The 27,531-nt window shown below is 44.5% G+C and overlaps 1 protein-coding gene across 3 annotated transcripts; it reads left to right on the top strand.

The window, feature by feature from the left end:
- The first annotated feature begins 323 nt into the window (after positions 1 to 323).
- On the top strand, positions 324 to 27,118 carry MIP (major intrinsic protein of lens fiber). 3 transcript variants are annotated; one of them, XM_030195237.1, is made up of 5 exons: positions 324 to 373; positions 11,306 to 11,659; positions 17,521 to 17,685; positions 21,381 to 21,461; positions 26,551 to 27,118. In XM_030195237.1, exons 1-5 carry the CDS (start codon positions 359 to 361, stop codon positions 26,764 to 26,766), a joined length of 831 nt encoding a protein of 276 aa, XP_030051097.1. In that variant the 5' UTR covers positions 324 to 358; the 3' UTR covers positions 26,767 to 27,118. The 3 variants fall into 3 exon arrangements, with proteins under 3 accessions (XP_030051097.1, XP_030051099.1, XP_030051098.1); XM_030195239.1 differs by having other exon boundaries at positions 11,306 to 11,500; XM_030195238.1 differs by lacking the exon at positions 21,381 to 21,461.
- The last annotated feature ends 413 nt before the right edge of the window (positions 27,119 to 27,531 follow it).

A 27,531-nucleotide genomic window follows, 5' to 3' on the forward strand; every position in this document is an offset into this window, starting at 1 on the left:
GCACCATTACCTCCCGCACCAGATCATGTTAAATAGCCGGAAGGCAATGTGCAAAAGGTAGGATCATAGAGCTTGTAGAGAGAAGAGGTGGCTGTTGGCACTCTGCCCAGCATCTTTCTCTCTTTATCTCAGCAGAAGACAGATCTTTCATCTACAGAAGGCTTGCATTAGAGTGGGAGGTGGAGAAAATGGGAGGGTATGAGGGATGCAGCTCCTATGCTGAATCAAGAGGTACTGATCCTTTTTAGGTGGTGCCTCGCTCCTAAGGGGGGAGGGGTAGGGTTCCTCCAATTGAGCATCTCCATTCTCACTTCTTCCTTTCAGATCCAGAGCTGCTGCCGAGCCAGGCTGAGACAGAATGACCTTAAAGGAGGTAAGTGATGGTAGACAGCTACTTCCCTTTTCAAGTTTCCACTTTGCTATGCTCTGTTGGGATTTCAGAGGCTAAGGGACTTGGGTGGGGGGGGAGAAGCAGTTTTGGTCATCAGAACACTTCAGTTTTTGGAGGTGGCAAACAAACCAATTTCCGCTCTTGCCCCCACAACCTCCCTGGTTGCTGATGCCATTTGGGGAACAGAGTTGGTCAGGACATGGATCTGGTGGTCCACTACATTTTGCAGCTAATGGTTTTGGTCATCTCAGAGCTCTTTCCTCCGGAACTTTACAACTTATTTTGGGACAGCATCTTCTTCTGCCCCTGGCTCTGGCAGCTTTCAGTCAGTGCTGAATGTTAAGGCAGCAAATGGAAGCCTTACATGTTTTTTTTTTCTATTTCATTTCATTTATTTTGCTTTGAATAGAAACAGCACCCACTATGACTTTATTATGTGAATCTCCTAGTGTCTTTATTCTCTGAATGCATGGAACTCTCTCTTCTTTATAAAGTTATCGTCTATAAAGTTAATACATCTCAGTGGCAGTTTTCTTTGTTTCTAATAGCTGTCTACAGTAACTCTTATACCTTCTTAATTTATTGCTACAGTATCTCTATCAGTTGAAGCATGGATTATAACATCTGTTTTCTTGGATAAGAAGGGAATTATAAATGTGGTCTACTGTTGTGCCGTTGGCTGTGCTAAAATAAGCAAGTTAGTGGTATAATAACACATGCTAACAGTAGCCCACGTTGATAACTACATCCCTAAATAAAAGATTTTACAGTCTCTTTGACTACATCATCTCTATATTGCTATAGTATGTACCATGTCTATCGATCTGCAGTATCTGGAATTTGATTTTAGATTTAATTAGTTGCCTTTTTGAAATCCAAATCCAAAGCAAATTAACAATTCAGGTGCTTGAATTATCTTTCTGCTCAAAATGGCTTATCATCTAAGGAGCATAGTTATCAACATGGGCTACTGTTCAGACATGTTATTTTACCACTAATCCATGCTATTTTAGCCCAGGTCCAATTTTAGACAATGAGACCTAGGTACTAAAAACTGAGCATAACAGTAAAATAACACATCTTAACGGTAGCCCATGTTGACAATTCCCCCTTAAGTCCCTCCTATCACCCTTCTGTTTATTTAACCCTACTGACAGGTACAAATCAAGGTAGGGTATACACAAAAAGTAGCACATATGAGTTTATCTTGTTGGGCAGACTGGATGGACCATGCAGGTCTTTTTCTGACGTCATCTACTATGTATATATTACATACATAGCAGTATCTGTCACCCTCCTATGGGAGTCAGCTACCCTCTTTTTCACTGCCGTTGCTGCTGCTGCTGCAATCTCATGTTTCAATCTTGCAGGGCAGGCAGTTACACTGTAGATGTATCTTTTGCACCATCACTTAACATAAGAATAGCATTACTGGGTCAGACCAATGGTCCATGTAGCCCAATATCCTGTTTCCAACAGTGGCCAGTCTAGGTCACAAGTATTAGGTAGAAACCCAATTAATAGCAACCAATGCCAGGGCAAGCAGTGGCTTCCTCCATGTCTATCTCAATAGAAAACTGTGGAATTTTCCTCCAGGAACTTGTCCAAACCTTTTTTTAAACCCATATGCGCTAACCACTGTTACCCCATCCTCTGGCAAAGAGTTCCAAAGCTTAACTATTCTTTGAGTGAAAAAATATTTCCTCCTATTTCTTTTAAAAGTATTTTCATGTAATTTCATTGAGTGGCCCCTGGTCTTTGTATTTTTTGAAAGAGTGAAAAATCAATTCACTTTTACCCGTTCTACACCACTCAGGATTTTATAGACCTCAATCATATTCCCCCTGAGCCATCTCTTTTCTAAGCTGAAGAGCCCTAACTTCTTTAGTCTTTCCTCCTATGAGAGGAGTTCCATCCCCTTTATAATTTTGATCACTGTTCTTTGAACCTGAACCTTTTCTAATTCCGCTATATCTTTTTCAAGATACAGTGACCAGAAGTGAACGCAATACTCAAGATGAGGTCGCATCATGGAGTGATACAGAGGCATTATAATATTCTTGGTCTTATTTTGCTTCCCTTTCCTAATAATTTCTAGCATCCTCTTTGCTTTTTTGGCGGCCGCCACACACTGGGCAGAAGATTTCAGTGTAGTGTTTACAATGACACCTAGATCTTTTTCTTGGGTGTTGACTCCCAAGGTGAACCCTATCATCAGGTAACTATGATTTGGATTATTCTTCCCAATGTGTATCACTGCATTTGTCCACATTAAGTTTCATCTGCCATTTGGCTATCCAGTCTTCCAATTTCATAAGGTCTTCCTGCGATTTTTCACAGTCTGCACGTGTTTTTAACTGCTTTGAATAGTTTTGTGGCATCTGCAGATTTAATCACCTCACATGTCGTTCCAATTTTCAGATCATTTATAAATATGTTAAGTACCTCCGATCCCTGTACAGATCCCTGCAGCACTCCGCTATTCACCCTCCTCCATTGAGAAAAATGGCCATTTATTTATTTATTAGGATTTATGAACTGCCTTTTTGAAGGAATTTACTCAAGGTAGTGTACAGCAAGAAGTAGTCAAACATAAGCAATAGACAATTACTGCAGTAAAAATGTTCAAATAATAATACAAAGTATGGCATGGTATGCTACTTTACAATGTCAACACAATATGCAATAAAACTTTTAATACATAGCACAAGGTGTGAGCAAAATGGAACATATAGATAAGATAGAATAACAGGGGTTAGAAAATAAGGGGACTAATTTAAGGAAGTTACACATGAGGTCAGAAAGGTGCTTGAAAATTATCTTAGCTAGGGTTGGACTGGATAAACATATCCTGCTACTGTATGTGCAGCCGGTGTCATTCCTTGTGTGTGTGGTGTGACTAGCAAGTTAGTTACTTCATCCATTAAAGGCCTGGTCGAACAGCCAAGCTTTCACCTGCTTCCTGAAGTAAAGATAGTCGAGCATTGAGTGAAGCCTTTCAGGGAGTGCATTCCAGAGTGTGGGGCTACTCCAGAGAAGGCTCACTGGCAGGTATCACATTGTGTGATGTCTTTTGGAAAGAGTGTGGTTTAACCCTACCCTCTCTTTCTGTCCAATAACCAATTCCTCATCTACAACAGAGCATTGACTCATACATAGTAACATAGTAGATGACGGCAGAAAAAGACCTGCATGGTCCACCCAGTCTGCCCAACAAGACAAACTCACATGTGCCATTTTTTGTGTATACCTTACCTTGATTTGTACCTGTCTTTTTCAGGGCACAGACCGTATAAGTCTGCCCAGCACTATCCCTGCCTCCCAACCACCAGCCCCGCCTCCCACCACCGGCTCTGGCACAGACCGTATAAGTCTGCCCAGCACTATCCCCACCTCCCAACCACCAGCCTTGCCTCCCACCACCGGCTAAGCTTCTGGGGATCCCTTCCTTCAGAGCAGGATTCCTTTATGTTTATCCATGTTTGAATTCCGTTACCGTTTTCCTCTTCACCACCTCCCGCGGGAAGGCATTCCAAGCATCCACCACTCTCTCCGTGAAAAAATACTTCCTGACATTTTTCTTGAGTCTGCCCCCCCTTCAATCTCATTTCACGTCCTCTAGTTCTACCGCCTTCCCATCTCCGGAAAAGGTTCGTTTGCGGATTAATACCTTTCAAATATTTGAACGACTGTATCATATCACCCCTGTTTCTCCTTTCCTCCAGGGTATACATGTTCAGGTCAACAAGTCTCTCCTCATACGTCTTGCAATGCAAATCCCATACCATTCTCGTAGCTTTTCTTTGCACCGCTTCCATTTTTTTAACATCCTTCGCAAGATAAGGCCTCCAAAACTGAACACAATAATCCAGGTGGGGCCTCACCAACGTCTTATACAGGAGTATTAAAACCTCTTTTCTTCTGCTGGTCACACCTCTCTCTATACAGCCTAGCAACCTTCTAGCTACAGCCACCGCCTTGTCACACTGTTTCGTCACCTTCAGGTCCTCAGATACTATCACCCCAAGATCCCTCTCCCCATCCATACCTATCAGACTCTCACCGCCTAACATATACGTCTCCCGTGGATTTCTATTCCCTAAGTGCATCACTTTGCATTGAATTTTATTTGCCAAACCTTAGACCATTCTTCTAGCTTCCACAGATCCTTTTTCATGCTTTCCACTCCCTCCGGGGTGTCCAGTCTGTTGCAAATCTTGGTGTCATCCGCAAAAAGGCAAACTTTACCTTGTAAGCCTTCGGCAATATCACTCACAAATATATTGAATAGAATTGGCCCCAGCACCGATCCCTGAGGCACTCCACTACTCACCTTTCTCTCCTCCGAGCGAACTCCATTTACCACCACCCTCTGGCGTCTGCCCGTCAACCAGTTCCTAATCCAGACTCCTATCCAATGACTGTTTAATTTTCTCAGGAGTCTCTCATGAGGAACTTTGTCACCTTTGAGAGAGTCCATGCTGACTCTGTCCCATTAAACCATGTTTATTTGTGTTCTGTAATTTTATTCTTTCTAATAGTTTCCACTATTTTGCCCGGCTCTGAAGTCAGGTTTACCGGTCTGTAATTTCCCGGATCACCTTGGGACCTTTTTCAAAAATTGGCATTACAAAGTCACTAACAGCAGATCAGAAATTTCAAGTTTGAGTTCTTTCAGTAGCCTATGGTGCATGCCATGCGGTCCAAGTGATTTATTACTCTTTAATTTGTCGATTTGGCTCAGTACATCTTCCAGGTTCACCAAGATTTCTCTCAGTTCCTCTGCATCGTCACCCTTGAAAACCATTTCTGATACAGGTAGATCTCTTCCATCTTTTTCCATAAAGTCTGAAAGAAATAATTCATTCAGTCTGTGTACTATGGCCTTGTCCTCCCTGAGTGCCCCTTTTGCACCTCAATGGTCTAATGGTCCCACATATGCCCTCACAGGATTTCTGCTTTTGATGTACCTGAAAAAGTTGATACTATGAGTTTTTGCCTCTGTGGCAAGTTTCTCTTTGTATTCTTTTAGCTTTCTTTATTAATATTTGCATTTAACTTGCCAGTGCTTATATTACTTCTTCTTCTTTTCTTCATTTGGATCCTTTTTCCATTCTTTGAAGGATGTTCTTTTGGCTCTAATAAACTCTTTCACTTCACCTTTTAACCATGCTGGCTTTTTTATACAATGTCCATGCCTAACTTAAAGTCCTAATCTTTGTAGTTTGTAGTCTTAATCATTTTAGTTTCTTTTTAACCATTTCACTCATTTTATCACTGCTGCTAAGTAGATTTCCTTTGTGACGTCACTCCAGATAGTAGCTCAGATTTGATCTTGTTATAATCATTGTTTCCCAGCGGATTCAACACCATTATCTTTCATACTTTCATTCCACTAAGGACTAAATCTAAAATAACTCCCCCTCTTGGACCAGTTGCTCCAAGAAGCAGTCATTTATTACAGCTAGGAATTTTACCTCTTTAGCGCTCCCTGATGTAACATCTATCCAGTCAATACTGGGGTAATTGAAATCACCCTTTATTATACTGTTACTCAGTTTGCAAACTTTTCTAATTATATAAACATTTCTTCATCTGTCTGTTCATTCTGTCCTGGCGGACTGTAGTTCAGCCCTACCAGTATACTCCTTCTCTTCACACATGGAATTTCTATCCATAAGGATTCCATGTGCTATCTGTTTCATGTAGAATGTTTATTTTGTTTGACTCAATTCCCTCTTTAACATATAGTGCAACCCCCCCCCCCCTCCAATTTGATGCACTCTATCATTACAATATAATTTGTACCCAGTTAACACAGTGTCCCATTGACTGTCCTCCTTCCACCATGTCTCTGAGATGCCTATTATATCTACCTCTTCATTTAGTGCTTAACTCATCCCATCTAGCATTTGTTTATAGACACTTCAAATTATGGTTTTTCTTTGCATCTACAAGCTGCTTAGAAGTTGACAGTGATAATTTGCATCCTTTAATCTGCTCTTCCCTTAAACACTCCTGGCTTTCTTTCACCGTTGTTGAAGCCTCTCTATTTATTTATTTATTTGTTACATTTGTATCCCACATTTTCCCACATATTTGCAGGCTCAATGTGGCTTACATAGTACCGGAGAGGCGTTCGCAGACTCCGGTGTGAACAAATACAAAGTGATGTTGTGGTAATATAAAGTTCATGTGGAACAGTCAGTGGAAGAGTTCTGTTATGTCCATTACGTACTTTACTTTTGTTGTGTTGAAGAGATCAGGCATTTAGGTTGGATCGGTAGGGTATGCCTTTTCAAACAGGTTAGTCTTTAGTAATTTAGTAATTTCTGGAAGTTTAGGTGGTCGTACGTTGTTTTCAAAGCTATTGGGATTCCTTAAATGTTTTGTTTCAGTAGGATACTCCACATCGAATCATGCACTGCTGGATGACTGTCGATGACTCTCCCTCCCATTTTGGTTCCATCCCAGTTAAGGTGGAGTCCATCCTTTCTTAATAGGCCCCCCTTTCCCTGAATGTTGCCCAGTTCCTAGCAAACCTAAATCCCTCATCTCTGCACCATCCTTTCAACCACGTATTTAGACTTTGGAGCTCTGCCTACTTACTACTACTACTACTACTACTTAACATTTCTAGAGCGCTACTAGGGTTACGCAGCGCTGTACAAAATAAACAAAGAAGGACGGTCCCTGCTCAAATGAGCTTACAATCTAAAGAACGAAATGTCAAGTTGGGCAGTCTAGATTTCCTGGGTAGAGGTGTAGAGGTTAGGTGCCGAAGGCGACATTGAAGAGGTGGGCTTTAAGCAGAGATTTGAAGATGTACTGCATGCGGGATGGGAAGCATTTCTGAAAATGCTACCCTTGAACTTTTTGGGTCTTCCACATGGGTTGGGAAGCGTTTCTGAAAATGCTATCCTGGAGGATCTGGATTTTAGCTTTCTACTTAAGAGCTTAAATTTGCCTTCCAGAACCTTCCTCCCACATTTTCCTGTTATTGGTACTCACATGTAGCAAGACAGCTGGCTCCTCCTGCCCAGCACTATCTAAAATCCTATCTAGTCAATGCGTGAGGTCTGCCACTGTCACACTAGGCAGGCAAGTGACAAGTCGATCCTCAGGTCCACCAGCCACCCAGCTATCTACATGCCTAATGATTGAATCACCAACTACAACAGATGTCCTAACCCTTTCCTCCTGGGCAGAATCTCCTGGAGACACGTCCTCTGTGCAAGAGGATATTGCATCCCCAGATCCTGGCTACTTCACCAAGGTGATTCTCTCCTTTTAGGAGACCTCCCTTCTCCAAGGCAGAGCAGGGGCTATTAAACTGGAGGTGGGACTTTTCTACAATATCCCTGCAAGTCTCTTCTATATACTTCTCAGTCTCCCTCAGCGCCTCCAAGTCTGCTATTCTAGCCTCAAGAGAACGGACTCATTCTCTAAGAGCTAGAAGCTCTTTGCATCAAGCACACACATATAACCTCTCGCCAACTGGGAGATAATCATATATGTGACACTCAGTACAAAACACTGAACAGCACCTCTCTCACTGCTGGACTGTTATCTGTATCTTAGTATTATTGAGTTGTTTAATTAATTAAAACTTTTTAAGGTACTAAGGATATTAGACTAATATAAAGAGCCTTAAGATTATATGGTATGTTGGTATATTGTGTGATTTATTTAGTGTGTGCTCCTCAGAAGGTAATGAAATGTAATTAAAACTCTGTAATGAAAACTCCTCTCTTGTTATTTTATTTAGAATAACTGACTATAAATGAAGAGATGTACTAGGGTTGGGTGGGTATGAAGACTGAACTAGGCCTTGATGTGCCTTCTGTTAATGCTATAGGGTGTGACAGTTAAGTTTCTATCTCTAGCAGAAAGTGCAAGTTTAAAACTATGGGGAAAAGGGTTTTTACAATAACTGGTTTATAAAGTTAGATTATTTTTTTAAATGCAAACTGTCTCTTTATTAATAAACCTACAATTTCTCTTTTATCCCCAATCCTTAAATCATCTCTTTTCTCAGAACTTCTACAAATAGTGGTGTTGAATTTTGTGGATGATTTACATGCTGTGGCCAGTATTTTAAAATTTGAACTGCAGAGTTTATATATTGGGTTGATAGTCTTTAGTTCCAAATCGTCAAGTATACTTGTGAGTTTCTGTTCTGTTGGTTGCCCTCAACTCTTTCCTCCTTCATTTGTCTGTTCTAGAGAAGAGAAAGATTGAATGATGACCCTACTTTACCACAATTCTTCACCACACAACATGAGAGCTGGTCTCCTGGAGCAACATCACTATAATATAACATGGGCTAATTATTAAAAAGAGGAACTGTGTATTTTTATTTTTGCACAAGTCTTGTATAGTAATTTACACTAGCCTTCCCCATGCACAGTGTTGCTCACAAAAATGGAATGTCATAAGTACCAGTATTGCATCAATAAAACAGATGTAATGTGACCCAGCTTCTGAGGAGAGCCTTTATGCCAGTTATGGTATCCTGCTCTCCCCATATCCCTCTTTCTGATGCATTCTGGGATTGTCCTGCTGATTTACAATGGAAGAAGCATACCTTTAAATATCTGAGTACAATGGGATGTAAGTTTCAAAATCAGGACTGACTCACAAAACACCCACCAAAACGCATGCTGATTGTGAAAAATTGCAGCAAGACCTTAGGAAACTGGAAGACTGGGCATCTAAATTTTATTTTATTTATTTGTTGCATTTGTATCCCACATTTTCCCACCTTTTTGAAGGCTCAATGTGGCTTACATAGTTCCGTTTATGGCGTTAGCTGGTTCCGGTCTGAACAAATACAATGTGTAACGAATGCACAAGGTGATGTTGTGGTAGAATGAGGTACATGTGTGATAGGCATAATTGGGGGGAAATTAGAAAGGGGGAGGAAGAGTCAGGTAATGTCCATTACGGTCTTTGGTTACGTTGTGTCACAGGTATCCAAGTATTTTTATGTTGGGTCAGTGGGGTATGCTCTTCTGAACAGGTCTGTCTTTAGTGCTTTCCGGAAATTTAGGTGGTTGAGTGTATTTTTTACTGCTTTTGGTAGTGCATTCCATAGTTGTGCACTTAAGTAGGAAAAGCTGGATGCATAGGTGGATTTGTATTTGCTGTTTGAGTAATGGAGGTTTAGGTATGATCGTGCTGATTTTGTGGTGTTTCTGGATGGCAGGTCGATAAGGTCTGTCATGTATCCTGGTGCCTCGCAGTAAATAATTTTATGAACAGTCGTGCAGATTTTGAAAGTGATATGTTCTTTGATTGGTAGCCAGTGCAGTTTTTCTCAGAGTGGCTTGGTGCTGTCAAAACGCGCTTTTCCAAAAATAAGCCTGGCTGCTCTGTTTTGGGCGGTCTGAAGTTTCTTTATAATTTGATCCTTGCATCCCGCATAGATTCCATTACAGTAGTCTGTGTGGCTTAGTACCATTGACTTTATCAGGTTACGAAATAGTTCCCTCGGGAAGAATGGTTTCACGCGTTTGAGTTTCCACATTGAGAAAAACATTTTCTTTATGGTGGATTTCGCTTGGGACTCTAGTGAGAGGTTACGGTCGATTGTTACTCTGAGAATTTTCAGGCTGTCTGAGATAGGGAGGGCGTATCCTGGGGTATTAATGTTTGTGGGTTTGTATATATTGTATTAGGATGAGATGATGAGACAGTGTGTTTTTTTCTGTATTGAGTTTTAATTGGAATGCATTTGCCCATGAGTTCATGATGTTTAAGCTGAGCTTGATTTTGTTGGTAATTTCTGTCAGATCATGTTTGAAGGGGATGTACTGTATAATGTAACGTCGTCAGCATAGATAAATGGGTTAAGGCCTTGGGTGGATAGGGTCTTGGCTAGTGGAATCATCATGAGGTTGAAAAGGATCGGTGGTAGTGGTGATCCTTGTGGTACTCTGCAGTCTGGTTTCCACGGTGACAGATGAAATTTAATTTGGACAAATGCAAAGTTATGCACATTGGGAAGAATAATCCGAATCATAGTTATCTGATGCTAGGGTCCACTTCAGGAGTCAACATTCAAGAAAAAGATCTATGTGTCATTGTAGGCAATACACTGAAATCTTCTGCCCAGTGTGCAGCGGCGGCCAAAAGGGCAAACAGGATGCTAGGAATTATTAAGAGAGGGATGCAAAATAAGACCAAAATGTTATAATGCCTCTGTTTTGCTCCATGGTGTGACCTCACCTTGAGTATTGCGTTCAATTCTGGTTGCCATATTCCAAAAAAGATATGGTGGACTTGGAAAAGGTTCAAAGAAGAGCGACCAAAATGATAGACGGGCTGGAACTGTGCCCATATGAAGAAAGGCTAATCAGGTTAGGGCTCTTCAGTTTGGAAAAAAGATGGCTGAGTGCGGACATGATTGAGGTTTACAAATCCTGAGTGGTGTGGAGCGGGTGGAGGTAATTTTTCACTCATTCAAAAAGTACAAAGACCAAAGGGCACTCAATGAAATTGCATGGAATACTTTTAAAACAGATAGGAGAAAACATTTTTTCACTCAAAAAATAGTTAAGCTCTGGAGAGGACGTAGGAACAGCAGTTAGCGTATATGGGTTTAAAAAAGGGTTGGACAAGTTCTTGGAGGAAAAGTCCATAGTCTGTTATTGAGATAGACATGGTGAAGCCACTTCTTGCCCTGGGATTGGTAGCATGGAATGTTGCTACTAATTGGGTTTCTGCCAGGTACTTGTGACTTGGATTGGTCACTGCTGGAAGCAGGATACGGGGCTAGATGGACCATTGGTCTAACCCAGTGTGGCTATTCTTATGTTCTTATGAGTCAGATCCAGTCACACTCCTGTGATAATCATGACAATCATTTGATATGCTTGTGTGGTTCTGACATATCTTCTCCATCTTTTTTAGGATCTACAGAGTCGGCGGTTCTGGTGCTGTGTGCTGGTGGAAGCACTAGGCACGCTGATGCTTGTCTTGGTGATCTTGGGGTCTTCAGCACCCAGTGCAGATAACACAGCCCCACCAGCCTTGCAGACAGCACTAGCAGCAGGACTGGCTGCCGTGGGCCTACTACACTGCTTTGGTGAAATCAGCGGTGCCCAGGTGAACCCAGCAGTCACTGTGGCCTTCCTCTGTACTCGCAAGCTGGACTTGTTGCATTGTTTGGCCTATATGATGGCACAATGCCTGGGTGCAACCTTTGCTGCAGGAATATTCTACCTCACCGTGCCCCAGTCTGCAGCAGGTCACCTTGCCACCAGAGTAAGCATGCTGCCCTTGTCACACCACTGCTAGGTTATAAATCCTAGGATTGGGTGGGGTGGATGACTCTCTCTTCTCCCCAACTCTTGCAGCTGACACAGATCCATACAGGCATAGGCAAGAGATGTTGGACTGAGGACTGAGGGAAGAAAAAGAAGAGAGATGTTGGACCCAGGACTGAGGGGAGGGAAGGAAGAGAGATGGAGAAATGTTGGACTCAGGGGAGGAAAGAGGGAGAGATTTTGGATGCAGCAGTGAAGGGGAGATGCTAGACCCAAGGGTAGCTACCGGCTGGCATACTGCAGATTTTTTCCCTTCCCCACGGGCAAGCTGCAAGTTTTCTTCCCTCCCTTATCATCTTTGTCAGGCAGTGATACCCACCCACCCCACCCAAGGCTACACCCCTGCTGCACCAACTACCTTTGTCAGGCCTGCTTCTTTCAAGCAGTACCAACATGGTTATTAGTACCAGTGGTGTAGCTACAGGTGGGCCTAGGTGGGCACAGGCCCACCCATTCTTGTCTCAGGCCCATCCAACAGCAGCGTCTCACTCCTCTCTCTTCCTCTTCTCTACGAATGGCCCGGTATCTGCCCCCACCCTGAATCTCCCAGGTGTACCTCAGAAGTATCCTAGTGGCCACAGTGATTCATCTTCACTGCCTGCACCAGCCCCCGCAGGCTTCCCTCTACCATGTTCCTCCCTCGCTGATGTCACTTCTTGTTTCCTCACTGGTGGGACGTGGCAGAGAGAAGACTGTGTGGGCCAGAGCACACAGCAAAGGTGAATTGCTGAGGCTGCTGGGTTGCCTCTGAAGCATACTGAGTAGATTCAAGGAGGGGACAGATGCTGGTCTTTGGGGGGGGGGGGGGAAGAGGACAGAGGAAATGCTGAGCTAAAGGTGGGGGGTGTTGGAAAGCCCACCCAATTTAACAGTGGGTCCACTCAAAATAGTAGGTCTGGCTATGCTGCTCATTAGTACAACAAAAGATGTTACTACCAAAAACAACCTCAGTAAGCTCAATGTATGGTTGCTCTAAAATCAAGGCAAAGAGAAAAGCTTCAACCTAAGCAAGTGGCTCCTGTTCAGTTTAAGCAGCAGCTTTCTTTTTATCTACGCTCCATGCCTACAGTCTCTACAGAACACTCATTCTGTCTTACCTGTGTAGGGCAGATTTCAAAATTTCCTACTGGCTTGGCAGGAGATCATGATGTACTCATGGGTGCTATCCATAATTTGGGAGGGGTACCATCTCACTAGGGGCATAGCCACAAGGGGGTCTCAGGGGCCCGGGCTCCCCACTTTGGGCTCAAGCCCCCTCCAAAATTGCAGCACCAGTTTAATGGTTGGTGGGGATGCCCAAGCACTGCCAGCCAAAGAGGGCCACTGCCTGAGTCCCTGCCTATGCTGCCTGAACAGTGCTTAAGTTGGTGACATGCTTCAGCTGCCGATGCTGGCATTTTCACAAATGCTCAGTTCAGTGACTGAAATGAGCATATGCGGGAGTGCCAGCATTAGTGGCTGAAGAATGCCATGAACTTCTGTGCTGCTCAGGCAGCATGGGCAGGGACTTGGGAAGTAGACCTTTTTGGCTGGTGGGGCTCGGGTATTCCCACCAGTAAAGACAAGATTTAAATGGTGTGTATGGGGGAGGGGGGGGAAGGCTGAGAGGAAATATGCGGCCCCCTCAGTCCACATCTGGGCTCCTCCTCCCCCCCCCAAAAAAAATTTAACTTCTGGTTACACCCCTGCACCTCACATTCACCAGCCATACTCCCAGATTGACTTTTATCATGAACCAAATCTCCTTCCACCCATCTCAGTTTATTACAGAAGGAAGTCCACCATCTCCTTCAAACCAAAGCCATAGAATATGTTCCCACACAGGAGAGGCTTACACGCTATACTAGATCTGAATGATGGCAGCACCTGAGGCAGGAGCAAATGGGCATCATTCCTGCCTTTTGATATGAGGTGCATGGAAAGAATCTGGGGAGTTTATGGAGGGGGTACACTAGACTACTAGGGATTTATTTTTTTATGTTAGGAGGGGGCACTAGACTAACAGGGTTATGTTTATGTGACAGGTGTGGGGGGTTTGGGTTAGGGGCTACTAGGCTACCAGGGCATTTCTTCATGTGTCAGGGGCATGGGTTGAGGAAGGGTGGGGTTGGGGGCTACTAGACTACCAGGGATTTTAGAAATTTTTCTGGTTGGGAAGGGGAGTAGAGACCCAACAACTTTTTTTTCTTGTCAACTAACCCTTCTATGCCTACTGACCTGATGGTAAATTTCTTGTGTTGTGCTCATCTAAACTCACCTTACAATTTTCTGTGTAGCTCTCTGAATTGTGGCAGAATAGCTAATAGCCTTATCACCATACATTTTAATATGCTGTGTATAAGTGTCTACCATGCAAGTTAACTTCTGCATGGAACCTTTTTCTGCATTGTGGGGCCATTAATGTGGTTGCAGACCTCTTGGTAAAACCATATGTTTCTAGAGGGAGGGGGAAGGGAGTGCAATGGTTATGTATTACTGCTTCTGAAAGTTGAATTGAGATGGGCATGGGGGAAGTCACTGCTTGCCCTGGGATTGGTAGCATGGAATGTTTCTACTAATTGGGTTTCTGACAGGTACTTCAGACCTGGATTGGCCAGTGTTGGAAGCAGGATGCTGGGCTAGATGGACCATTGGTCTGACGCAGTATGGCTATTCGTATGTTCTTATGAATTCTAGCTCTGTTTTTCTGATGATGTAACCATTCTCTGTGGTTGTTTATCTGATCATGATCTCTTTAATAAAAACATAAAAACTATGTGTTTCTGCCTTCAGCAGCTTTCTGCATCAGCCCCCCAGGCAGCAGAGAATAGTCCTCAGTTTCCTCATCCAGTTTATCCAATCTTAACAGCAAGCAGGAAAGAGGAGGGAGGTACTCCATTCTGCTATCCTCTAGTTCTCTTTTGTTTGTAGGGAACAGGAAGGGAGGAAGATGTTAAGTGGACAGCAAATCAAGAAAACTAAGCCAAAACAAAAAAGTTCTGTTTTTGTCTGTATATTTCTATTTCAAATTTGTAATCACTGATTCTATATTCATTAAGGGTCTGTGCTGTTTGGGGTTGATATTGAAAGCAATCTAATTGTCAGAAATGGCCAATTAGTGCCACTGAAAATGAGCCTCAAAGCACAGAGTTTTGTAGGCAAAAGCCGTCATGTCATGATGATACAGACATTAATGAGAAATACAAGATAAGATGCTCAGCATCATGAGGTCATGGTTATCTCAGGAATACAGAAGGATTTTGTCTCAAATGATGTCTAGACTTTCATGCTGGTACCAACTGGCCCACTAGTTGGTGGAATTTTCTGGTGCCACCTCCAGAGTGATCATTAACATCTATCTTTAAACAGCAGATCTTGTTATTTCTTGTTGTACAGAAAGCAGACAGTTTCTCCCATTAAAAGATTGTAATGATCAAGTTTGTGGTTAGCTAGACCTACATTCTACTTAAAAGCTAATTTCTAAGTTATGTATTTTTGTAAAGCACAGACTTTCAATTCTTTCTTTCCATTTTCACAGTACTTATTGCATAGATGGGGTTGCTGAGTGCAGCATTTTCTGTGTTCACAAAATAGTAGGTGTATTGGTGTTTTAGGACCTAATGGAATATGTTGCCTTTTCTTATAGGGTTTTTATTCTTTGAATTCTGGCAGCTAGTGTTGTTTTGCTATGGCATGTTTGTGAAGGTCTTTGTGAAGGTCTTTTTAGCATGGTTTTGTGTTACTTCAAAATGCCTTATAATAGAGGCAGTTGATGTCACTCTTAATGAGGCAACAACAAAGTGGAGGAGTAGCCTAGTGGTTAGAGCACTACCTAGGGAAGCCGGGGTTTGAATCTGACCGTGGCTTCTAGTGATTTGAGCAAGTCATGCAACTCTCCATTATCTCAACAGAAGGTAAATGATCCACTGAAGATCAAACACCAAGCGAACAAAATGGAGCCAAAAGACCTCTCTCAGATGGATGTAGCAACACCCACTGCAGATGCCTCCACCCTGAAGCTGAGAAACTGTACCCACTATGTTCAGAAACCACATGAGATTTGGCTGTAATCCAACTGCTCTAGGAATATATTCTGTTCTGTCCTCTGACAGCCTCGCACTAGTTTATAATGTGATCCCAAAATGTGTTTAACGCTTTTACTGTTATTCACATTTCTAAGGATTTTCATTGCTACAAAGATACGTGAGCAATGCATTGTGTGTAATGTAGTTCACAAGCAATGCAGCCACACTTGCTTGTCTGTACAAGAACTGTTATGATTGATTTGTGCTACGGCCCACACCTCCTCTCTTTCTCAGCCAACCTTGGCTTCTTTGTCTACCTGCTATAATTTCCTGGTCATTCTTACTATCTCTGTCCTGAGAGGTCAGCCAGGTACGACCTTTCTCTCCAATCAAAGGCTGTCCTCTAGGACCACCTCTTGCTACCCGATGGCAGGCTGTGTCCCCATTGGTCTATTTACCTCCTCCTCCCTGGGCCTGTGTGAACCCTTCTTAGCCTCTTCCTTCCCCTCGCCATGAGGCATTCTCCATCTTGCTTCAGGCAGCACTTGTCCTGCTTCACTCCTTGGAATGAACTTGGTTTTTTACCTTGAATATATCTTCCTAATGATTACTGTAAGCCACATTGAGCCTGCAAAGAGGTGGGAAAATGTGGGATACAAATGCAATAAATAATAATAATAATAATATTGCACCTTCCAGTCACCCAGCTCTGAGATACTTCTACCTGCTCAACTATTTTCTCACCTCTGCAATAAAGCTGCCTCTCTTCAGATTTCTACCTACAATCACTGATACAGCTCTCAGAATTACGGAGTCTCTGTGCCCTGGGGCCACACTTCTGAACGTCTGACTGTGAGTAAATTTTCTATATGTTTATGCAATAAAGGAAACTTCAGAAAATAAAAGAGACTTCAGGTGTGCGCTGGTGTGCCAAGGTTATACTCCAAAATATTGAGACTTTAAGTTAACAAGTCTTGAGAGGCTTGACATATTCTGTCTAACAAATTCCTAGACCCCTGATGCAGGCCGATAGGGCTGAAACACGACTCGTGTCGGGTCGCTGATTTTATGGTTTTGAATAAAGACTTTGCTGTGGACACCATCTGAGAGAGGTCTTTTGGTTCCATTTTACATTCCATTATCTCACATACAAACGTATAGGGTAATATTCAGCCTGGTTAAGTGCCACCAAATATCAGTGGCCAGGGTGCTGAGTGCCATTTAATGGGGCAGGAGCATCTCCTGCCTGGTTACATGCTTTTGGAATATTGGGGCCTCCAAGGACAGGGAAATACCTATGTAACTCACCTTGAGCTACTACTGAAAAGTTAAATCCAAAATAATTTGACTGTTTTCCTATGGTATTTAGTAAGAGGGGCTACTGGATTAGGAGAGAAAGCAGGAGGTAGGGTAAGGAATGTCTGGAGGGGGAAAAGGGGGATATAGGACATAGGGTACAGCAGAGAAAGGTAGGGAAAGGAACAGAGAAACAGACATGCTAGGCAGGAGTGAAGAGAACCGAAAAAGGTGGGCAGAAGGGGAGAGAGAAAGGATGTTATACTGGAGCCATTTCTCTGCTGCCAAAGGAGATAGAGCATTGTGCTGTATACAGACATTGGTAAATCAAGAGGCAGAGAGTGTAATTATAAATATCTGCCCCAGACACACCAAAAGCTGGTCCTAGCACTGATTGGCTACTTCATGATCGTCAGGCTCATTTATCTCCTGCTAACACTATTTCAGGATTATGGTGTCAGCCCTTGTACTTCTGGTGATCGGTTATTTGTCCCTCCAGGTCCGGAGTGATTGCAACGCTGGACATGCTCTGGGAATGGAATTGTTCTCTACCTTCCAGCTGGTGTTCACCATATTCGCAGTGGAGGATCACCGGCGGCGAGAGCTGGGGGAGCCAGGGAGCCTGGCCATTGGCTTCTCCCTGACAGCAGGAGCACTGACCTCAGTAAGGAACTGTCCTGCTTTTTGTTTCAACACATGAACTGAAATTACTTCTTGGAGGTAATTCATCTAGGGTTGCCAGGTGGCTCCACGTCCAGTCTTGGCTCTAGCCCCAAGTGCATTTATGGACTTGTAGTTCTGATTTTCTAAGGAAAGACAACACGAAAATCAAAAGTACAAATTTATAAAACTAGGCTTATTTCTTGTGACAGGGATAGGATTACCATATGTCGCGATTTCCTCAGACATGTCCTCCTTTTCAGGGGAATGTTGGGGGTTCGAGTGTTTTTTGAAGCCCACCCATGGGGCTAGTGCTGGGCAGACTTCTACGGTCTGTGCCCTGAAAATGGCAGATACAAATCAAGGTAAGGTATACACAAAAAGTAGCACATATGAGTTTATCTTGTTGGGCAGACTGGATGGACCATGCAGGTCTTTTTCTGCCATCATCTACTATGTTATTTGTCCAGATTTCTGGGCTGGGCAGGCGGGCTGGCTGGTCTTCCTCTGAGCCTCAGGGTGTCTTCCCGGAACCTACCTTAGCAAACCCTGGTGGTCTAGTACCCTTTTTGGGGCTGGAAAGAACCTCACTCTTTCCTGCCTCCTGCTGCTGACCTGCTTCCTGCTGTCGCTTCTTCAAAATGGCTGCCAAGACTTCAAGTGGTGGCCTTGCAAGACTCTTGCAAGGCCGCCACTTAAAGTCTCGGCAGCCATTTTGAAGAAGTGGTGGCAGTAAGCAGGTCAGCGGCAGCGGGCAGGAAAGAGTGGGGTTCTTCCCTGCCCCAAAGAGGCTACTAAACCACCAGGATACATTAAGGTAGGTCCAGGGAGGGTACCCTGACTCAGGGCTGGAGGGGAGGGGAGATGGATGGATGGATGGAGTCATTTGGGTGGGTGGAGAGAGGGAGGGGGCTGTAAAAAAAAGGTGGATGGAGCATGGGTTCATGGAGGGGATGTACATGGAGGGAGGAAAGGAAAAGTGGGAAATACAGCACAAGGATAGAAGGGATGGAGAGGAGAGGGGGCGGGGCATGCTGCGCATGAATGGGAGAGAAAGGAAAGGGGGACGTGTTGCTCATGGATGTTTGCTTTTTTTGGAAATGTACATCTTTTCTAATGGCATTGGACCTCAAGGAGGCCTACCTGCATATTCGTGCATCAGAGTTTCCTGCGTTTTGCTATTCTGGGATGCCATTTTCAGTTTTGAGCTCTCCCCTTTGGCCTGGCCACGGCTCCGCGTACCTTTTCAAAAGTCAAAGTACAAGTTTCCATTTCCAAAAACCTTTTCCTGCCCAAGGAGCACAAGCAGGGAAAAGGGAGGAAGGCCACTAGCCACTTCCTCAGTCAGTTACCTTCCCAACTGGCCTTCATTCAAAAGAAATAGAAACAGAAGCAAAAAAAAAAAAAAAAGAAAAACTCAATTTAAGTTTCAAAAAGGTTCAATCTCCATGTCCTCTTGGCTGGCCCATTCAGTACTATCCATTAATTCTTCTTCTTCTTCTTCCTCCTCAATGTCCCACACCATTTCAGTGTCCTCTGTAAGCTTCTTCCCCTCCTCCTGTATCCAGGGAAGATGGCCCTTAAAAGCTCTACCTCTTAGTCTACCTTTCTCTGATTGGGCCCTTCTGCCTGGGTTTCTTATTGGCCAAGAATAAACTGGATTGCACCTCTTATGCCTTCCCCAGGATTAAAAATCCTCAGTCCAGGGTTGCCAGATGGGCGGTTTTCCCGCCCAATTGGGCAGTTTTCCGCAACCCGCCGCAGGAAACTTTTGCCCGCGGTGGGTTGCGGTTTTTTGGGCTGGTTTTGGGTTTTTTGGGTGGGTTTTGGGGCGGTTTTTCGGCCGGCGGGGGTGGGGCTAATGGTGACAGGCGGGGTTTATGACGTTTTGGGCGGGGTTTGCCGACGTATTGGGCGGGGCGATGACTGTGGGGGTGGGGCTGATGGCGGGGGCGGGGGTGATGACGGAAGGGGCGGGGTTGATGACGGCGGGGGCGGGGTGATGACATCGGGGGTGGGGTGTGTGCGGTTTTTGGGTGGGTTTTGGGCTGTTTTGGGTCGGAATTTTTTTTTTATATGGCAACCCTGATCCTCATGTTCCTTTAGGGGTTCTCATTTGTAGATGTTCCTTCCTGCTCTTGAACATTATACTTAAGGGGCCTTCTGTCTTGACCCGGATTTTCTAAGTGCTCCGGGAATTCTATGGAGAGAAAACCTCTTAACTTGCCCTTCCTAATTGGAGACCCCCTGTCTCTGCCACAATCCATAGGATCAAACAAAGGTCTAATACATTGGATGTTTCACAATACATAAAAAGACACCTTGGCTAGTGCAGTAATTTGAGTATGAAAAGAAAATTTTGACTCAAGACACACACCCAGTGCTGTTCTGTAAGCAGAAAACAGATCGCACAGATACCATAGCACAGAGATTGTCTAGTGAGATATCATAGTAGATGACGGCAGAGAAAGACCTGTACGGTCCATCCAGTCTGCCCAACAAGATAAACTCATATGTGCTACTTTATGTGTATAACTTACCTTGATTTGTATCTGCCATTTTCAGGGCGCAGACCGTAGAAGTCTGCCCAGCACTAGCCCCGCCTCCAAACCACCGGTGCTGCCACCCAATCTCCGCTAAGCTTCTGAGGATCCATTCCTTCTGAACAGGATTCCTTTATGTTTATCCCACGCATTTTTGAATTCCGTTACCGTTTTCATCTCCACCACCTCCCGCGGGAGGGCATTCCAAGTATCCACCACTCAGCAGCTTGAACAATACAGCAGATACTAATAAGAGCTCCAAAAGCCCTCTGTGAAGATTGTAGGGTTCATCTAGGCACCCAAACAATCATCTTGCCAAACAATGTGGCATCAGGCATGCCTCTGTCTTGCACACCGGAGTGATTGAAATTGACAGTGTACCTTAACAAAAAGCCAGTGCAGCTAATGTGCTCCTTCTTGCTTTTACTAGTCAACAACCTAGCCAGTATGTTCTGAGTCAGCCACTGTCTTTCAAGACTGTTATCAACAGAGCAGTGGCCTAATGGTTAGTGCAGCAGCCTGAAAGCCAGGGGAACTTTCAGTTCAGTTCCCACTGCAGCTCCCTGTGACTGTGAACACTCAACCCTCCATTACCCCAGGTACAAAATAAGTACCTGTATATAATATATAAAAACAAAAAGGCAGTTTATCAAAATCCCATCCTCTTTCCAAGAACAGTAAGTTGCAATAGTCAATATGATTTTGTAATTTAATCTTAAGTAGAGGAGTGTGGTAGCCGTGTTAGTCCACTCTTCAGGTTATCAATAGAAATCAAACAAAATAAAACATGGAAAAGGAAATAAGATGATACCTTTTTTATTGGACATAACTTAATACATTTCTTGATTAGCTTTCGAAGGTTGCCCTTCTTCCTCAGATCGGAAATTTCCGTAATTTAATCTAAAATTCATTGACTATCATTTGTTAGCCACTCAGTAGCAAGATCCTCACAATACAGCATAGCAGGGAGTTCAGGATTAGATTTGGCACATTTGGTTTGTACAGGACTAGCCTCCCCCTTTCTTTTTTTTCAATCCTACTAACATCTCCTATGACAGACCCGGTCCATATACCCTTGGCGCACCCCACCATGGGTCGTAGTTGCTTCCTGTTTTCTGTTTGCTGAGACCTCATGTTTCTGTTCTGTTCTCTCCAGGGCTCGTTCTCTGGGGGAAGCATGAACCCTGCAAGATCCCTTGGGCCAGCCATCGTCACTGGAATCTGGGAGTACCACTGGGTGAGCAGCAATCCTTTTGGAATGCCAGAAGAGTAACAGGTTAATGTTGCCAAAGTGACATTTCTCATAGGCAGCCACAAGCCAGCACAAAGGCTAGCTCCAGAAAGATCTGAGTCCTACGAACTGGCAAGAGAAGAATGAACCCAGAAGAGTAAAAAAAAAAAATAGGAGGAAATATTCAAACAGTATCAATAACACCAAGATAAAACTGTAAATTCATTAAAAAGTATATATACAATATCTGAGAATAGTGAATGTGTGCTCAGAAATAAAGCAGTGCCCCAAAGCAATTTTGAAATCATATCCAGGCACTCTTTTCTCAACCATTGCACATCAGTCCAGCATAACAGAGGCATATACTGCACTTGGTCTAAATATAAACTTATATCAAACAAGTTACTTATCCTTTTATGAGACCAAAGTTGTAGTCCAATGATGAGATTCAAGGATGTCCATGCAAAAAAGAACAAAACCCCAACAAGGATTTAAGTTTTGCCGCTCTAAATGGCTTCTTCAGTGGGTATTACCTAACAACGGGCAAGGCAAACTCCACCACCTGACGCCATCTTAGAAAATATAGAATGGAGTGGAGGAGTGGCCTAGTGGTTAGCGCACCAGTCTCGCAATCCAGAGGTGGCCAGTTCAAATCCCACTGCTGCTCTTTGTGATCTTGGGCAAGTCACTTAACCCTCCATTGCCTCAGGTACAAACTTAAATTGTGAGCCCTCCTGGGACAGAGAAATATCCAGTGTACCTGAATGTAACTCACCTTGAGCTACTACTGAAAAAGGTGTGAGCAAAATCTAAATAAAAAAAAATAATAACCTTGGTCTCATAAAAAGATAAGTAACTTGTTTGATATATGTTGCTGAACACATATTCACTATTTTTTAAGTGTTATTCTTGGATATTGTATATATGGATGAGAAGTATGAGCCAGGTTTAGAGTCAGCTGGCATAGGCTGCCAATGGGAGGAAGAGCTAAAAGCCATATTACTGGCTGCTATAGAAAAGCCAGGAGAGGGAAAGGGTAGTGGAGCAAGAGAAGGGAAGGTGGAATGAAAAGAGAGAGAAAGGAGCAAGACTGGATTATATATTAGACTAGTAAAAGAGGCCCGTTTCTGACAGAAATGAAACGGGAGCTAGCAAGGTTCCACGCCCCCTCCCTCCCTCAGAGCTAGCAAGGTTCCAGCCCCCTTACTTCTCTCCCTTCCTCTCCTCTGAGTTCCAGGCACCCCTCCCCTTCGAGTTCCAGGACCGCCCCCCTCCTCTTCTAGTTCCAGGACCCCCTCCCTCCCCCCTCCTCTCCGAGTTTCATGCCCTCCCTCTCCTCTGAGTTCCAGACCCCCGCGCCTCCCTCCCTCTCTCTCTCTCCCCTCCGAGTGCAAGCACGACCTGTCCTCTGGCAGCCCCTCGCCTTCCTAAGTGCCGGCTGTAATTTAAAACTTGTTACCTCGTGGTCCGGCGTCAGCAGTGAAGGTGAACGGCGCTTCAGACTGTCTTCCCTTCTGTCTCAGCTCTGCCTCTGGTCTCTTTCCTAATGATACCCAACATTCTATTCGCTTTCCTAGCCGCAGCAGCACATTGAGCAGAAGTTTTCAATGTATCATCAACTATGACACCTAAATCCCTTTCTCGATCCGTGACTCCCAACGCTGAACCTTGCATGATGTAGTTATAGTTTGGGTTCCTCTTTCCCACATGCATCGCCTTGCACTTGTTCACATTAAACGTCATCTGCCATTTAGACGCCCAGTATCCCAGTCTCACAATCTTCCCGCGATTTGACTACTTTGAATAAGTTTGTGTCATCGGCAAATTTGATTACCTCACTAGTTACCCCCCTCTCTAGGTCATTTATGAATATGTTAAAAAGCAGAGGTCCCAGCACCGATCCCTGAGGGACCCCGCCAGTGGCGTTCCTGGCCTGGATGGCACCTGGGGCGGAGCACAGATGCGCGCCCCCCGCTAGATGACACCTCCCCCCCCAATGAAATTACACCCCCCCGGGTGCACGCCGCTAGGGGGGGTGCCGCGGCACGCGCCTGCTCCTCCGAGTTCACTAAACTTCGTTCGTTCGCTGCAGCTCCCTCTGCCCCGGAACAGGAAGTAACCTGTTCCGGGGCAGAGGGAGCTGCAGCGAAGAGCGAAGTTTAGCAAACTCGGAGGAGCAGGCATGTGCCGCAGCACCCCCCAGCGGCGTGCACCCGGGGTGGACCACCCCCACCTTCCCCCCCCCCCCTTGGTACGCCACTGGATCCCGCTAACTACCCTTCTCCATTGCGAATATTGACCTTTTAATCCTATTCTCTGTTTCCTATCTTTCAACCAGTTTTTAATCCACAGTAAGACACTACCTCCAATCCCATGTCCCTGTAATTTCCTCTGTAGTCTTTCATGAGGGACCTTATCAAACGCCTTCTGAAAAATCTAGATACACAATATCAACCGGCTCACCTTTGTCCACATGTTTGTTTACCCCTTCAAAGAAATGCAGCAGATTGGTGAGGCAAGACTTCCCTTCACTAAATCCATTTTGAGTTTGTCCCATTAGTCCATGCTTTTGAATGTGCTCTGTAATTTTGTTCTTGATTATAGTCTCTACCATTTTGCCCGGTACCGACGTCAGACTCACCAGTCTATAATTTCCCGGGTCTCCTCTGGAACCTTTTTTAAATATCGACGTTACATTGGCCACCCTCCAATCTTCCGGTACCACGCTCGATTTTAAGGATAAATTACAAATCAATAACAGTAGCTCTGCCAGCTCATGTTTTAGTTCTATCAGTACCCTAGGGTGAATACCATCCGGTAGGGTAGGGGGTAGGACAGGGCTGACACTAGGCTACAGAAATGTTTGCCATTATAGTAGACTTACGTAGTAGACTTATGTCTGCTCAAGTTTGATATGACATAATGTAACTATATTTAAAAATATTGTTTTTTTTCCATTAACTTTGTATGTGGTTTTATATTGATGCAGGGCAGCTGTTGGGCAGGCTACTTAGAAATCCATCATCAAGTGCATTCTAAGGCATTATTCTGTAGGATCCCAAAAAACACTACTCATACTTACATACATAGTGCCCACCCATATTAGCTCTGGGCCCACCCAAAAAGTCAGGTCTGACTATGCCACTGTTTGGGATGGAGAGTGAGAAGGGCAGCAAGGGTAGAAAGTAGCAAAAGGGTGAGTGGTGGAGAAAGGAGAGAAAAGGAGGCGAGTAAGAGGAGGAGTGATGGAGGAAAGAGAGAAAAGAAAAGAGAGGAGAGGAGACAATATTGTATGAGAAATAATTAATAGTACCACTGCACAAAATCCTACTCTGTAATCCTTCAGCTTTTATGACCATTTATTCTCATTAGGATCCTACAACCAGTGTATTTATTGTACACCTTATGCATGCAGCAGAGGGCATCTATTTCTGTAATAACCTAGTGTCTGAAAGCCAGGATTACCAGCATTTCAAACCTACAGCATGGGGCAGTCCTTAATCACGCCTTGAAATGCTTTTCACCAGAGGAATGATTTCAAGGGTCAGAGTCAAAAGAAAGGCCTGCTTTACCCAGCCCTCACAATGTTAAGAGCATCTCTCCTGCTCATGGAGCAGCTGGCAGCTTTGATATGCTCACTCTGCCCATACTAAAGGTACTACTGACTGTGTCAGGCTCTCTCTGCCCAGACTAAAGGTGCTACTGCCTGCCTCGAGCTCTTGATCAGGGGGGACACCAAGCAGCCTTCACCCTTTCCCTGTAGCAGCAGTATTCGCTGGTTGTCCTTAAGGGCCACAAATCCCTAATGAGTATTTACGAACTAGATTTTAATAAAGCTGAGGTAGTGTGCAGTGTGCATGCAGATCTCTTTCATGCATATTCATTAGGGATATCCTGTAAACCTAACCAGCTAGTGCTAGGGCTGGCCCTACCATTGAGCAACTGCTTTTGCGTATGACTCAGCTTTTCAGCCTCTCTGTACATGAACATAAGAATAGTCATACTGCGTCAGACCAATGGTCCATCTAGCCCAGTATCCTGCTTCCAACAGTGGCCAATTCAGGTCACAAGTACCTGGCAGAAACCCAAATAGTAGCAACATTCCATGCTACCAATTCCAGGGCAGTGGCTTACCAAGGGGGGGGGGGGCGGTGGGGGCGGTCCGCCCCGGGTGCACGCCGCTGGGGGGAGGTGCCGCGCGCCGGTCAGCTTTGTTCGTTTCCATGCTCCCTCTGCCCCGGAACAGGAAGTAACCTGTTTCAGGGCAAAGGAGCATGGAAACGAAGCTGACCGGCGCGCGGCACCCTCCCAGCGGCGTGCACCCGGGGGGGGGGTCTTTCACCGGGGTGGGGGTGGGGTGTCCTTTCGCCGGGGGGGGGAGCGCTGCACTGGGGGGAAGCGCTGCACCCGGGGGGCGGGGCGCATCGGCGATCTGCCCCGGGTGTCAGCCCCCCTAGGAACGCCAATGTTCCAGGGCAAGCAGTGGCTTCCCCCAAGTCCATGGCTGCACATCCTTCTGCATCCCCCATAGGCCACCCTTGTTTTGTGGCCCTCGAAATCTGTCAGTGAATACCTCTGCTCTATGTGATGTCCGCGGTGAGAAAAGGAACCCTCTGGCTTCAGATGGAGAGAGGCCTTAATATGACTTCACTGGAAATCACAGCATCTGTAGGCCACGTTGTAGACTAATGGAATAGATTCCATATTGATTTAATATATCTCTGTGCATAGGAGCCGGCTCTGTGGTTACTTGAGCACCCCCAGTATTGAACAAGCTCCTTGTGTTCAGAGCGTGCAAATTTCTTTTGGGTTTAGCACCTCCAATAATTTTGGAGAGTTGGCTCCTATGCCCTTTGTATCACTGGGGTTGGCAGATAATAACACTTTGCTAAAATTCTGTATTCATTTTTAGCTGCTGGGGGAATACGAAGAGCTTTTTTTAGGATACAGGAATGGACTTCACTGACTGAAAAATCTGCATCACTGCATCACCTATCAACTGGATCACTGTGAGACACTGTTCCAGAAGATAGGTGTCTAGTGTTTCTCCTCATCTCCCATAGTCTTACTTTTCCTCTCCTTGTCCACTTCTTAGGTGTACTGGATTGGTCCCATGCTGGGCTCTGTGCTTGCTGGTGTTTCCTATGAGTTTTTCATTGCCTCCAGCGCTTCACGGGAGAAGCTCATGGCTTGTATCACTTGCAAGGACATCGAGATTGTGGAGACAGCCAGCATGTCGCGCTCCTCCCTCTCCACCATCACGCAGAACGTCATGCGTGCCAAACAGACATCCAGACATGACAACAATTAGCCAGGGCCGCTGGTATCACCGACTGGAGGATTTCGGGGGTTTGTGTCCTCATTTGTGTGTTGTTGGTTCTTCTTCTTCTATGGACAACTCCCATCTGATCCATGAACTGATCCTGGCTTCTTTCCTTTATTTCCTCCCTCACCCTGCCCTAGAGAGCTTAAAGCCTGAGTTTGAGTGCAAAAAAGTTACTTCTTTCAAGGCAGAAATTAGATTGCTTATAGAACTTTCTCCAGCAAAAAGCATTGGTTCATGCATTAGACAGTCCAGAGGTGCTTAACTCTTTCTCCACATTCTGTACTTATCTGAATATATATTTTTTGTGGATACCAATTTGCTTATCCAGTGTTAGCAATGTTTAAATAATATGAGAAATAAAAGTATAATGATAAAATAAGGTTATTTGTACCTTCTTGAAGAAAATATATACAGTGTGGGCAACGTAGAGGATTTCAGATAAGTACAATGAAACGTGCATTAATGCTGAGATTCCATCATCTTTAAAAGAGAGGCCATCACGGTAAAATAATGCTTTTCAACCAGTGCTTGTGTAATTTTGTATAAATGGGAGGAGGAAGAGAGATGTGGTGTTCCACAGAATTTCACAATATAATACAATAGAGTGCTTTAAGCCAAACCACTGGTGTAACAGGAGGTTCATTCACTGTAAGAAGTTTTGCTCTGTTGGAATCCAGAGAAGGAAACGGGACCATGCCACACCCCGAGAGCCTCTGCAACAGAGCTCCCTGCAAAAGTTATGCTGCATTC

Source organism: Microcaecilia unicolor, chromosome 3, assembly GCF_901765095.1.
Source record: "Microcaecilia unicolor chromosome 3, aMicUni1.1, whole genome shotgun sequence".
NCBI classification, from domain to species: domain Eukaryota; kingdom Metazoa; phylum Chordata; class Amphibia; order Gymnophiona; family Siphonopidae; genus Microcaecilia; species Microcaecilia unicolor.